Source organism: Psittacula echo (assembly GCF_963264785.1).
Source record: "Psittacula echo genome assembly, chromosome: 6".
NCBI lineage: Eukaryota > Metazoa > Chordata > Aves > Psittaciformes > Psittacidae > Psittacula > Psittacula echo.
The window spans coordinates 73,030,671-73,046,227 of NC_137743.1; the positions used below are offsets into that span (position 1 = coordinate 73,030,671).

Below are 15,557 nucleotides of genomic sequence, written 5' to 3' on the forward strand. Positions count from 1 at the left end.
AAGGTAAGTATGGAAGTCCCCTCCAAACTCAGACTGTCATTCCCAAACAGGTGATATTACGAGGACTTTAGGGGAACTAGAGCAGGAATGTGCAGAAACAGAAGGAAAAATGAGTCAGTTGTAATGCACTATTGCTCCAAGTAATGCTTCCACAGCTTTCCACCCACCTATTATACCAGGTCCACAGAAATACCCAACCTTTGCATCATGGCCGCATAAATCAACACTGAAATCTATCAAACGTAATGAACTTTCTGGACAGGAGAGAAAAAGCAGTACAGTTTTCAGCCATTTCTCAGGGCAGTGTTTGTTTTGAGGGCAGGGCTCCTATCAGCAGTGCTAGCTAAAGAAGCAAAAGGTAAGGAGTCAGATTCCATCCCTGCAGGAGGTTGTGTTGTGAATTTGAGTGAGGGTCATCAAATCTCCTACCCCATTTGTGCATTTTTACCAACTTCTAAAAGTGCAGTAGAGAGAAGGAAGAGAAATCTACCCACACGTGGATGTTCTGCCACTCTGGCACAAGCAACAATCAACAACCACCATCACTTCACTGTGGCTAAGTGATCAGGAAATAAACACTAAGAAGGGAGCTACAAATGTCCCCAGCTCTCCTGAGTCCTCAGATCTGGACCTCTAATTCCTCATGTACCAGAAGCACAGGATTAAACCCTGTTTCTAACCTCACAAAGGAGCATCTGTTGCTACCGCTCTGCTCAAGAGCCCTGCAACCAGGGTTAAGTATTCCAGGTGAAGTGGTGAAAATGCTGTAAAACTCCGGTTCTGTATCACTGCCACTGTGAGACAAGCTAAATTTGCCAACTGGCTCTGTGACCCCACCCTTGTAAATCAGCTTGTTAATCATTATTGTCAGAGAGGTGATAAAGCTGGTTTATAAGCCAACACTGAAGCAGTAACATTAACTACTATGCAGGGGTTGGTGTGCTTCTCTGCAGATAACATTTATTTGAAGGCACTCTTTAAAGACACAGGTTTGCCTTGCAACCTCCTTCTGGAGGACAAGCAATCTGCTCTACTTATCCTCCAGTCTGATTTACATGTCAGACACAAGCGACGCCTGGAGGGGATGGGTTAAGTGATACAAAAATCCCTAAACCACCTTGAACTACAGGTTCAAATCTCGGCTGGGCAGTCCTGGCCTCTCCTTCTGACAGGACAAAATTTATGATTATTTCCCAAGGCCAGACGCACACTTGGCTCTATCTGAGAGGCAGACACAGACAGAATTTGCCAGGAGGCACTGACGCAACGCAGAAAAGACATGAAAAGGCCAAGAGGCACTGAGAAAACAGGAGGGGTGGTAGACATGAAGCTCATCCACCATCACCAATTATATATATTGAAGGAATAGAAAGTACTTTAATTATTGGGATTAGTGTCAGAAGCATGTCTGGCAGAAAGAAGCTATCTGAAGAAATGATCAACAATTGTGCACAGCTTTGCACCATCCTAGAAAGGCAAGGTTTCTGCCTCTTCCTGGTTGGTTTCTTTCTACCTCTCAGAAGCAGGTAGTCTGAAACAAGTCTTCTGCTAACAAGCTCAGAGGTAAGCTCCAGCTTGCCTAGACTTCAGAGTACCATTGAGGATTCACTTCCTGGAGTGAATGAAAGGGAAAATGAAATCTCCTGAACAGATCAGTTTGGATTCATCACTGTGCTCACTACCCTCCAGATGCCACTGGTGGAAGCTTTGTGGAGGACTAAACACTCAATGACCTTTCTTCACCTTCAGGATAGATGAGAAATACGCTTCTGAAAGAACTACCAACGATATAAGAAAACAGGGCTAGAAGAACCACTTCTAGAGACCTCCAGTTTATTCCTCACCCTGGGGCACAACCGACTGATGACTGACTTGCGTAAAAGCTTCTCACCAGAGATCCCCCCAACTCTCCGGTGCTCAAAACAGCTGGAAAGTTGTTCCCAATGCCTGCTCTTCTGCTGCAGTCAGTAATCTTTGTTTCACGCTCTACCTTGATCCTTACATGGTACAACCTATTTCAGAAACCATTTTTGATGCGTTCTTATCTCTGTCACAGGTGATCTCTGTCACAAGCCAGGAAGAGCAAAAGCAGTTTAGGGTGCAGGAAAGCTACAATGGTTGCCTTTACTTATTTGCTAACTGGAGAACAAGCAGGTATTTTTCGCATGCATTAGGCGTGGAGATTGGGCATTAAAGCACAAAGATCAAATAGAATCTCCACCCTGTGACAGATTTCAGCAGGGTTGGGATTTCTGTGATGAAAACGTGGACTTGAAGACAAGCATGGTACAATATGCTTAGCTAAGGATAATGCAAGCTGCAGAGAAAAGAAAGGGAAAACCTATTCCCTGGCTGGGAAGTTCCTCATCATTTATATTTAGGGAACAGACAATGCTCATGGATTGCTAATTTCCTTGAGGATTTTTTCCCTTCCGTTCACCACATTCTCAACACCATGAATTCTTGTTATGATTTCAATGCATAATTAATCTTTAGTTCAGAGGAAAGGGAAATGGAAGGAGGAAGGATGATCATGAGGTAAAAGCCCCAGGGAGACAGATATCAGATCTCAGCTCTGCCCCATCTTTTGTGCAATATACTGGTCTGGTCAGCTTGCTTTGCTCCATTTTGACTCCCAGTCATCTCTTTCAGATTGCCTGTCTTGTTTATTTAAATTGCAAGTGACTTAAGGGAAGAATGATTTCTTAATACATGTGTGCATGCACACCAGAATCACTGACTATGCACCACTGTACAACCAATTGAAAAAGAGCACAGCAGTAACTTCAGGAGAGCCCCATCTTTTGTTGCTACAGTCAATCTCAGTTCCCAACAGTAAGTGATACCACCCCATCCTCTCTGCCCTCTTCCTTTGCGGCTTTTGCAGGTCTCTGGCTGGTGGTAGCGGGGTGGCAGCAGGGTGGACAGGAGTGGGTGAGGCCAGGGACTCACCCAGTGCTGACACCAGTGCAAGGTGCTGGCTTCGACACATGACAGCATTTTGCCCTCACTGACCTTGACACAGACAAAGCAACATCCCGCAGCCGTACATCGTGCTGTGCTAACTCATCCCCCACACAGGGCAGAGAGCAACCGAAAAGGAAACCTGGCGATAAACACTGTGAAGAACAAAACAATCCCAGAAAACCAACCACGAAATAAATCAAACAAAAACAGAAATGAGTGAGAATTTGAATAAACAGAAATCACAAGCTCCCTTTGACTTCTTTGCATCAGGCAGTCCACACTGACAGCAAAGCCATTTGCTGTTTGTGGACCTTCCAAACCAGACCACTCAACATGCTGCACTTTAATTTGGTCTTAAACTGATATTCCATAAATTAGCCAACAACTATAACAGGCACTGGGAAGAGGAGTTAAAACAAGACAAGGTCAAGAACAAATACTGCTAATCTGTGACAATCACTATTAGGCAGGGGGCAAGGTGAGGATGGAGTTTTACATTGGTTGGGGAAGAGGAACAAACTAGTGACAGTCCAAGTGAATTTATAGCAGGAGGCAGAGAGGATGGCAAGGTCCCTCCAGGCCCTCTCCAACAGCTCTCATGGCAAGACAGAAAAGCCTGAAATCTCAGCAAGCCTCTGGGTACAAGCTGACACAAGTGAGAAAGAGATGGAACCGGCTCAGTACAAACAACATGCCTGGGAATCACTTGTGCCAGCTCCTCAGCCAGCCCTGCAACATGACTCCAGCCCCACAACTTCTGCCTTCACACTCACTGTCTTTCAATCACCTTTCCTCCATTCTCCTTCCCCCAAGGTTTCCAGGCAGCTACATGTCAATTTTGTCACACCCCAAGTTCTCCTAATCTTGTTTCAGGGATGAATTATAGGTTGCTTTAAGAAGCAGGTATTCAAGTAAAGGTTAAAGGCTGCTTTAATCAAACAAGGTTGAAAGAGTACCAGGAATTTGGTTGGTAGAGAACAGAAAGCACTTTCCTTAGCTTAAAAACATACATGACTCCAAATGCAGACGCAAGCAAATACGCATTCAGGCAGAGAGTACATATGTGCTTTGGATTTTTTCTTTCTTAAGATAAAGCAGGCAACTGCATGCAGAGTTATTAACTGACTCTACATGCCCACTGAGTAAGATGTTATTTCATGACTGATATCACAACATTAGAAACTTTTGCTTTGCACAGGACTGGATAAGAGCATTTTAAGGAGGAGTCCTCTGAAGGACTTTAGAACAAGAAAGCAACACACCAAGAAAAGGGATAGGGTTACTTTGAAAAAACCCTTTGTGAATGAGAAGTATATTTAAAAAAAACACCTAAAAACCCTTTGCTTCTCTTATTCAAGCAGGTAGGGCTGACACAGTATTTTGTTTCCTTGGGAAATTGGTTTTCCTGACATGTTATTTTTTTGAGATATGTCCATATGGAGTATGGCAATGAGATCAGAGCCCAATCTTTCACGCTGCTAACCCTGATCTCCAGTACTGGGCCTTTCATTCTGCACAGCAAAAGCCCCAAAGAACAGAAGAAGCCTGGTTAGCACTATGGACTAGAAAAGGGGCAGCTTATATTGCTACTGCCTCTTCCATGGCTGAAAACATTAAAATATCTCTGGAGACTGCAACTCAAAACTCCTGCGAGCCACTGGCACCACTGCTGGTTGTTTTAAACAGCTTCATTCTGAAAAGCCACACTAAACCCTACAGGCCTAGATTACATATTCACATGGAAAAGCACACACGTATTTAATAAGCCCTGTTGAAAACTTTAATTTCAATCAGGGCAAAACCCAGTTCTGCTATTAAAAATATCTATTAACAATCTTGCCACATCTCCACACTCTGTGCTTTCAAGACTTGAACGCACCTAAGTCAGATTAACTTGTCACTTGCCAAAATGTTCCTGGCTAGCTCTTCACCCACGAGCCTGGCTGGCCCTGCCATACTCTCTACCTGACCACGAGCCTTTCTGAATGACAGCAGCTCCCTTCCCCAGCCGAGCTGCTGTAAAAAGGCAACGCCAGTAAGATCACTGCCATTACCACTAATTGTAAGCAGAGCTGTCAGCACTTTGGAGAATTATACACACACCTGGAATATCAGCTAACCTGAAGTTTCCTGTTCTGCTGAAAGGCAGCTCATTGCCAGCAAACTCCAGGGAGTGACAGAAATGAGTGATAAAGGAGCCATAGCCTGAGGAAAGTACACAAGCTGTTTAATTGCTCTTTTGCTATCAGACCTTTCAATATTTATGGAAATGTATAGTGTGTGGTTTTCCCATCCTAGGACTATTTTCATATTCTGCTAACACAGTTACCACAGTCATACAGGCACAGATCGTAAAGGAAGGACATAAAGATGGCTATTAGCTTTATGTTGCTATGGTCCAAGATGCACGTTCACATAGTTCAAGTACAGAATTATCTAAGTGCCTCAAAATCTTCACGTATTTAAGTTGTACAATATATTTCATATAAGTCAAACAAACAAGCCCACCAAAGTGCTGGTTTCCCTCTTTTGAACTTAGTTGTGCTTAGGATGCCTATTTTAAATATACACATAGTAAAGTGGGATCCATTTTACCTTATTCTCATTAAAAATTGTCTGTCTTGTATGTCAGAGAAAGCCTGCAGCAGAGCAGGGAAGAGTCCCTGCTCTTAGGATGAGAATTGTTCCACTGGTACAAATTCACAATGTGTACACCTCTCACCTGTAGAAACCATCTGTTTCTACCTACCTCCTACCAAATATTTAAGAGCTGGGGCTGTATCTGACATGCCAGTTAAAACCCACTGCTGTTTTAAACCAGCTCTACTCTGGAGCAACATCTTCCAGCCCGTGGTCAGCTGACTGGTAGTAATGCACTGCAGGACTTGCACCACCATCACACATGCTCGGGAGGCTGGGGATGTAAACCAGTGCTTTCACTATGGTGCTGAGCTCTGAACTGTGGCAGCTATGGTACTGACATGCCTGGCATTTTGCTGCCCTTGTTGAGCACAGTAAACTCCCACAAAGAACTGTGACAGACAAATCTTTAGCCATCTCAGCACTGCCAGGGCTGCCAAAAACCTAATTCTCCTTCTCATTTGCCACCTCCTACCCCGCAAGCAAAAAAAGGCTTGCCTGAACTTAAAAGAATCTGCTGGTACAGCTACATGGGTAAACCTCTTTGGTAAATAACACTCTAAGCTGATACAGCTTATATTGAATCACTGAATGAAAGAAATGACAGCAAAAGGCTTTCTCATTGATATAACAAGTTTGCACTAATGCATTTACTGGTATGGCTACATCCATTAAGAGGCAGGGTGGGCGACGTTTGTCATGCACCTATTCCAGTAACACTTCTAAAACTAGAGCAAGCCCAAAGTATATTAGCCCAGTATATAAACCCAGTTTTGTCAAGCAATATACATACACATACTAGCTTTCACTAGCATAGGCATGTGGGCTAGATGCCACATCCCATGCTTTTTATGCTTGAATAAAAAGGAACTGCTGGTAAGGACACCACCACCAATGGGCTTGGAAGTCAAGAGGCTGTATGCTACAAATTTAAGATGAACATTTCTCAGTAATTGTATGAGGACTGAGTGATCAGAACACAAGTTTCACTTCTGAAAAAAAGTAAAGAAAACAAAAGTCCACATGTCCATGCAGTCTTTGCTATTGTTGGGACTTGTGAAACAACTTGTCTAAATAACCCTTGAGTTTTACACATATGAAAGCATTTCCCATCTCCTCCTCCATCTCAGTCTGGGAAAATAAAGGGAGGACTTAAATTTGCCAGTGGAAAAGGAGATGTGATGAAAGTACAGCATGGGTAAAAAGTCTGGAAATGTGAACAAGACCTAACAATTTCTTTGTTTTTCTAATGCTTCCTAATCCTGATCTAACAACATACTAGGCTCAAATTAAATGGAACTAACATTTCATTGAAGTAACTTTTATTCCCCAATTTTTTCTTAGGGAACCTTATTTGCACAAAATCTTGAACAGAAACATTGAGATTTTCATACTGGCAATGCTTCTTAGGCCAACTCTTCACGTAGTCTGAAACGCTATCAGACGCCGTAATCAGTACTATTTACGTCAGAGGAAGATGAAATCATTGATCCATCTGTCAATAGAGAAGTCATCTTCCTAATCCCCTCAGTAAATAATATGTCTATTCTGAACCCTCATAATCTCTTTATCTTACATACTGTAACTGTGGACATTCTCATCATGGATACTTAATCCTCTCAAAGATGATAAACTTGTGGCCTCAGTAATATTACTGTGACATTAAGTTCCTGCTGCTTGCTGTGTGCTCTGCAAAGACGCATTTCTATTAGGGATTTTTATGCATATCTCATATTTGCTGTATGACTTGTGCTATATTACTGTGAGAATAGGGCTCTCCTGTTCATCCTTTATCTCCTTTGTTCTTCAAATTGTCTGTAGGTTCACCTACAGGTACATAGTCAGGGAAGTTGATCTGAAGTAAATGGATGTTTTAATTAAATGTTAACAGATTAGTTTATCTACAATGTTAAAATGAATAAATTATACCACGTTAAATCCCTGTATGGACAGAGACATTCAGAATAAAAATACTCTTAATATAATTCAGCTCACTTTGCTTCCAAAGTAAATGGAGATAAATCAAATGAAAGCCACTTATATTTTGAATAACAGTATTTACACAGTGATTCAGCGTAATTGAACTCATCATTTTAAATCCCCATATTTTGTCACTTCATTTTTTTTCCCTTAGTGTTGCCACGTAAACAAATCTTCAACTAATTGTCTTCTTAAATCTCCTATCTTGGTCATGATTTCCATCCTTGACATCCAGTCACTTCTGACATGACATGGATTCTTTTTATTTTATCATACCATCTGGGGCCCGTACTACCAGGATGAAATAACTGCCATGATTAAGAGTGTTTCTCCAGTAAAGACCATCACTGCAATAAACTTTGTACACTTGTATGTCTTGCTATTTAACATAAAAAACAGGCAAGATACTAGTTACCTCTCTGTGTGGATTAAGGACCTGAATTTTGAACAACAGCTATTTCAAGTCTTTTACTTTAAAAGCTCCCATTTGTGTGGAATCTAGCAGAAGTAGCAAGACTTTCCCTAAGAAATGCAAAGTTTTGTCTGAGCCAGCTTCTGTCCAAACCAATGTTTAACAGTGTGAATACTGTTAAGTTTCAACAAAAGCAGCCCCACAGTCAAACAAAATGAATGGACGGTTTTGAATGCCAGCTTGCATGAATTGTGTCCACACATCCACAAAAACAGCGATATATGTCCATTAGTCGTGTCAGCAGAGAACAGAGTTCATACTTCTAGTAGGTTTCGGGTGAAGCTGCCCTATGCTGTGTCTACTAAACCCAGCAATTTCAGGAGTGAATACCTGCTTCTTAACAACTGGAAGGCTCCCTCTTTAGAGCTTTAATTGGTTGGAATAGCCTTCAAAAACCGGCTAACAGAGATGCAGTGGTGTTATAGGTGACGCAGGGCAGATTTCTCTCTGGGCAGATGACACCACGGAGGGTTGGAAAGGAAAGCCAGTGCAGCCAGTGGGGCAGAATAGGCAAGCTGTCACACTTCAGAGTTTCTGCTTGTTACATCTGAATGCACCTAATTAGTTATCTCATCTGTTAACACCTCCCACAACAACGACGACAAGGGGATTCTAAGAATATGTACCCCATGGGAATGCCCATAGATAGACTTGCTGTAAATTTTAATGCAGTCCCTGGGGCCCTGGTCTGCAGTGACACCTTGCTGGGGTACATTGTTCACTTTAAATAAACATGCACATGCAAATAAAGACCTTCACTTGCTGCCTCTTTACTTAAAGGTCAAGCCTACTCACATCTGTACTACAAGCATTTGTTACTGAGTAAAAAAGCGCTAGCAAAACCACTGCCTCACCAGGATTTGGTGAGTTCCCAAAGTTAAAGATTTCATTAAATTTGTTTCAATTTTTTCCACTCTGCTTTTAACCTCATAGTTAAAGTCTCCCCCAGCAGAGCCCTGTCCAAATGGATTCAAGTGACAACCATCCCCAGACCATCAGATAGCTCAAGTATATACCTGCCATACCCACAGGGTCTAGGCATGAAGCTCTGTTAAGCTTGGAAAGAGGTTTAGATTGAATTTAATTTTGGAATAGCATTATCTGCTGCTTCAGCTGCTGGCAAAAAGACATTTCAACTTTTTTGCACCTAAGAACAGACCCTCATACTCTGTTTTTGAATCCCAGCTGCTTGGGAAGAAATGACCCATGTTTTCTAGGATCTCCACGGAGAACTTGGCTAGGAAACAAATCAGAACTGAGCTGCGACTAACCAGGGTAAAGGTTGCTTACATCTGCAGATTACCCCTCTCTGCTTTTCTAATTTACTCACCATGCCTTATCTTTCCATTAATCTTTAATAAACCTTTTAGTTAATTCCCCAAACACATGCAATCTACATGACAGCAGGATACAGTGTGAAAGCAGTCCATGGATATGAGAAAATAGGCAGCAGAGGAATCAAAAGGAGGGGAAACTTTTAGGATTAAAAAACCACCCAAACCGCAGGTCAGTAGAAAATGATGAGCAACTGGGAGAAAGCAGTTGTAAGGGGCAAACCAGGGAGGAGTCAGGGGCTGTAAGGGTATTAGTGTCCCTCTGGCTGTTGGATTAATTTTCTCAATGGAGCCCTCCTCCTTTTTCCACTCTAGTTCCATTTTGACAAAAACAGGCAATCCAATTTCAAACTTGGAGCCTCTGAAATGTGGAAAACCCTCTCCAGGCTGACAAGGATATAGCTAGATTAAAAGGTAAATGCAATTTAACCCACCCCAGCAGAAATGGTAATCAAATTATATTGCCTCTAAATATGATAAGTTTGGGGCTTGGGCCCTCAGGGGAAGAGAAGGTGTCTTGCAAACAGAAACACAAAGAAACATGCTAAAGCGAACTGCTAAATCAATGGATGAATTGTGACTTCTACCCTCCCTCCTTCCCAGAGGGTGCTTGATAAGCTGCTGATTGCTTCTAAAATATCTACTACCAATGTTAGGAACTGATTAAGCAGCTTACAAAGCACTGGGGGCTAATAGACAGACCCACCAGGGGGACTGCAGCTCTGGAGTTAAGTAGCTTGCTTTTTCACGGCTTGATTATTAAAGATGAGATAGCAGAACATGCTGAAAAGATGTGGAAACAGTTTTAGAGCTCAGATGACTGCCTTTTTATTTTATGTATAGAATCATTTCTACCCTGCGACTTCACCAGCCAACAAAAACCACGTTTCCTGCAGTACTGTAGTCTCCAGCTCTGAGGGGCATCTCAACTACCTCAACTTAAATGAGTCACCTGAGCATTCAGAACTGACTGTGCTGTTATCCTGCAGAAAAGACACCACTGAACAAGGGAAACATCAGTGGAAGAAGCTTCAAATAAAGTGTTTACATATCACCGGCAATGGCATTAGAGTGGGAACACAGAAGCGCTCAGGTCAGCTAGCGCATCTTGCCTCATCACTTTTCCCATTGTGCATCTGAGCACTGCAGCACATTCACCCTAGATTGCCTATCCTCTTTTTTCAGCTCTTTTCGCCAAATTCTTCTTGTTTAATCCGGAAAGTAATGAAATTCTGCTCTTTAGGCTGATGTACTGCAAAGGTGTCCGCTTAGTTCAATTAATATCAATGCAATTTTTTTTCCTCTTTTGTGGTAATGCCTAGCAGACTTTGTAAATAAGCATGTTGTGCTAGGGACTGTACAAACTCATCCATCCCTGAACCACTATTATTTCAAACACAGAAATAAATTGTACTTGTTACCTGTAGGCTGAACCTTAGATGGGCCTTCATTGATCAGATGAAAAACCTCACAGCAAAGTTCCCTTTACAGACTACAGTTTTCTTTCACAGCCTCTTTCTAGCCCCATTTCAACACTGACCCTCTAAGCTTTTGCCTCTCATCCCTGACCAATGCCTCACTAACTCATTTTATATTTAACTATTAATCACAGAGATGTCTTAGAAGTAAAGCTATTTATGCTACGATTAGCTAGAAGGGGGAATGTACAATTAGCACTGAAGATGAGAACAGGTTTGATGTGTAACAGGTGGAACTAGTTGAAGAAACTTACCTGCTGAAGGTCTGCGAGAGAATAAAGATGGATTTGCTGGAGAAGATACTCTCTGGGAAAAATCCTGGAAAAGAGAAAAATGGATATGTCACACCTTTTTGACCATGAAACTCAAAGATTTCCTCTCCTCGCCAAAAGACTGCAGAACAATAATGCCAGAGAGACAGAGCTTGTCAGAAACTGGAATTATGCCATCCTGTAAGCACCAGCTACTATTACAGCATTCCTCATGGGCACAGCAATTCCACAACAAGAACAAATGTTGTGCCAGTGTCATTCTCCAACTGTCAGGCAAGCATGTACCACAACATTTACAGCCACAGAAAGCTCACCCTGAGCACAGATGTGTTTCTTTAAACAACTAACCCAGTAACAAAACTGAATAACCCAAACTACATATCTGTAGTATTTCTTATGGTTTTTAGTACAAGATTGCTGGTCTCCTAGAAAGCTGTGATTTATGGTTTTGTAACTGAAATAATTATATTGGGAGAAATGCCATGCAGATACTGTTCTTCCAACATCAAGTTGATTCGCATAAATTCCTTTCTGCATACAGAAATAAATGTATTGGTATAGACTTTATAATGACTTACTTGAGAAAGGCATATTTTCCTTATATAAACCAAGGTTTCAGGCGAGACCATTGATTATCAATTGACAGACCTATTCAGGAAAGCTAAATTACAGAAACCTGAACAGAGAAGAGACGTCCTAATTAAAGTGACTTGCAGTAAGATGAAAAACTGGGTTAAAGCAACACTATAGAGGAAAATGGACCTAGTAAAAGTAAGCGGGTATCAGCAAGAAAAGTTTATGAAAACCTATGGATCTGCCATAAAGATGTCAGGAAGACTGCATCTAGCTAAAATGTCTACTTTTGTGTGCACACACAGAGAAACAACCAGTCAATGAGCTTTATTTTCCAGTCAGAACAAATATAACACAGGAGCAGGGAATCACACCACTCCTGCAAAAAAGCAACCGAGTATCTCAAGAGGTGCAACTACTTTACACTACATGGTGCTTAGAGAATAAACTGTGAACTCAGTTCCCGCATTACAACCATGTGATTTTAATGAAATACAGAAAACAAAATTCTTGGTATTATTAAATGCATGAACAAAGCTTTGGCAAAGACTAGTTTGTAATAGCAGAACTGAATGGCAGTGAACAGAAAGACCACTGGACATGCCCAAAAAACCAGATACTTGAAAGGCCTAGATGATCATGCTATGAGCCTACTGAGAAAGTACACAGGAACTCAAAAAAGACATTTTAGAAGCTCTGACAACATAATTAGCTAAACACAGATCAACAGGGATAACAGTACCAACTGCAACCTTTGACAGAACACTGAATCAAAGAATGGAAGCACCTCAGTTCATTCTATTCTTAGTTGTCTTAAACAACTATCTTAAACTGCTGCTTTCAAAGCTGTCTTAGAGGGACTAGGACCTTTCACTGCTGTCAAGGTGAGTGGCACAAAGTCTCATACTCCTTTTGTACTTTCGATAAAAATCTAAGCTTTATTGGGGTGGGAAGGGAAGAGTCCTGCAAGCAAGGCACTGACAACTGGGCACCACCAATCTCATGGCACTCTTCTGGAGCAGGACTGTGCCCTTGCTCCTTCTGACTCTCCAAGCATGTCTGCTCTACCCACCTAATTCTCAGCTGCAGTCTCACTGGGATACTGCATTTTCCCTTTTTAGTTCTGCAGGCTATACAATCGCTCCTATTACAGGCGAACATGCTTCAGTGGCTCTGCTGCATCACACCTTCATAATACGTTTGGCACGGTGTCAAAGACCACTAGAAAACAGTCACAATGCAGATATCAGATAACATATGACATTTGGGTTTCTCACTTGCACATAGGAGATTTATTAAAATTGATTGCTAAGGAGTCAACTCTGCACAACGTTTTGAAGCCATTAGTATTTTTCAGCTCTGACAGAATTTGTCATTAAAATTTCCCCATCGTTCTCCTCTGATCACACAAGCAGACACTAAATGGTGCGGTAGCTTTGCCAGGAGTGATTATTTGCTGATGCCCCTACAGCACTGCTAAAGAAAATAATTAGCTAATGAAAGATTTCCTTTTTCAGGAAATAGCCTGAATAGCCCATAAGGCAGAAACTGTCAACGACCGATATCGATGACTAACATCACGTTCCCCTGCCACCTTCAAGGACTGCATTTTATTTCCTGCAAGTTCTAACCCCTAATAAAAAGTGTGCAGATGAAAAGCAAACTCATGATCAAGGGACTTCCTTTGTCAGGGGGGTCTCAGCCAGCACTGGCCTTGGTGACAGTCATCCTCTCCCTGTACCTGTCCCCCTCCCCGAGATACATTAGTCTGCAGCAGCAGTTCTGCAGCACCAGCATCCAACATTCCTCCCAAATCTATTTCCAGGAAAAGAAGTAGGCGCTGCCCTCCCAGTCTTATGCAAGACACATCGATACATGCATATATACCCAGCACTCATGTCAAAGGAGTGCAATGGAAATTGCTATGCAAACTGAGGCAAAAACCTGAAACTGAGGGGCAAAAACCCCTCAGTGAGTAAGGCTGGTCCAGCTTCAGATTTGCAGTCCTACTGACTCGTAAAATCCCAATTTGGTTGTGGTGGGCCACAGAAAAACAGCTGAGCAGCCAGAGCTTGCATGTACAACAGCATTCACAAAATGTGTTATGAAGCCAGTGGAGCAGTTTCTATATGGTCCATCCCTATACGGTGCCCACATCTCCAAAGGTGAAGAGTACACAGCTTCAGGAGTGGGAAACCCCTGAAATCACCTAGAAGTAGGCAGCTCAGTCTCTGCCATTTAAAATACAAATTATGCATGGTCACCACACCTGTGGTGAGCTGAGCAGCTATTTCAAAACCACATCTTGTTGTGCTGCACATCTGCAATTAAGATCTCTTCCAAGAAAACTTCTGTTAGTCCCATTTGGAAACTCAACAGCTACCTGAACGTAACTTGTGAAGACACCTCCCAGAAATGAATGTCTATTGACAGTTTTGTCAGCCTTTAGTGGCTGCGGAACAAGAAAATAAGAGACACCAGAACATCAACTCAAGAGGCATTTTCAAAGAACTCATCATAAAATGCAAGCGAATCAGTTGGGACAGGAAATCCACGCAGATCAACTAATCCAGTGAGCACGAAAATGAGTGATGTCCAGTGGCTTGCTTGTCCACAGAGGTTCTCTTAGCCTAATAAGGTGATGGCTTGTACAAAATCCTTTTCAGGAGGAGGCACACAAGACTAATTCAGAGCCTCTTGTTTTTTGACCCAGACACTTCCCCTCATGTACCCAGTAGGAACATAATGTCTCTACCATCTCCATCCCTCTGTCAATTGCAACTGAAACTGGTTGAAGGAATCCAAAGTTAGTAAAGTACAGCAGGCAAGATGGGGCTAACACAAACACCATGCCATTGCATTAGCATTCAGACAAAGCACCACATGGCAACCAAATCAACCCAAAATCACATTCATGTCTAAAAATCTGACAGAGACCACAGAGTAGGCCAAGACAAATGCACTTAGCAACATTTCACTAGAAAATATGTAATTGCTTTCTGCATGAGATGTAGCTTTGAGCATTCTTGTGTTAATATAAGGCCTTGAATGAAAACCACCAGAGCATGTGCTTGCATGCTATTTTTCCTTTGACATAAAGGTCCTTTACAAACCCCAAATGGGAAATCTCTGGTAAATTATTTGAAAGGAAAATAAAAGATGACAGTTTTGTAAATCTTTTGATCGATGTGCTATAACTAACTGGATTTTTTCAGAAGTTGGTCAACTGAAAGCATTCAATAAACAGTGTCCTTTCAGTCAAATCTTAACACAGAAAAAACTGGAGTGAGCTAGACAGAGGTCAAACACTATATGTTAAGACTCATCACAATAAAAACTCAAACCTCTGCTGCTTCAGAATGTGACCTGTGACCCTTGAGAGGCAAATGGTATCAAGCGCACATCCCACTAAAAGCACCTGGTAAGCTTTCACAGTTTGGAAACTCCCAGACTAGTTTCACCATCAATGCAAAACAGAACAGTTGTGAGTCACAAGATTGCTGTGCTGTAAACCCTGGCCACCAGTCAGGGTTAAGCCTGCAATGAACAAACCAAGTCCAATGCTAACCAGCCCTCTAGCTTTGCCAGTTCCTGTTAACAATGAAATCCAAAGTCCTACTGGTTAAAGGTCTCTAAACTGCTTTATTGTTATGTGCTAGAAATCAAAGCAATCAACGCAAGCAGGACAGAAACCCATTGTAGGAGACTTTCTGATCAACTAAAAGAGAGAATTGGGCATTCTTATTTTGTGATTATTATTCTTTTTGTTTGATACTTTGTCATCTGAAGCATAACCTTCAGGCAAGTTAGAACCAGAAATTTCATCTCTTCCCTTTTGGAT

At 41.9% G+C, this 15,557-nt stretch overlaps 1 protein-coding gene across 1 annotated transcript in view; it reads right to left on the reverse strand.

The window, feature by feature from the left end:
* Window positions 1–15,557, reverse strand: part of PLEKHM3 (pleckstrin homology domain containing M3) — a gene marked incomplete at its 3' end in the record, with an annotated part of 69,545 nt that overhangs the window by 17,658 nt on the left and 36,330 nt on the right. Inside the window, exon 5 of the mRNA XM_080621394.1 lies at window positions 11,126–11,189. Within this exon, the coding sequence (XP_080477520.1) occupies window positions 11,126–11,189 (64 nt within the window). The remainder of the gene's footprint in view (window positions 1–11,125; window positions 11,190–15,557) is intronic.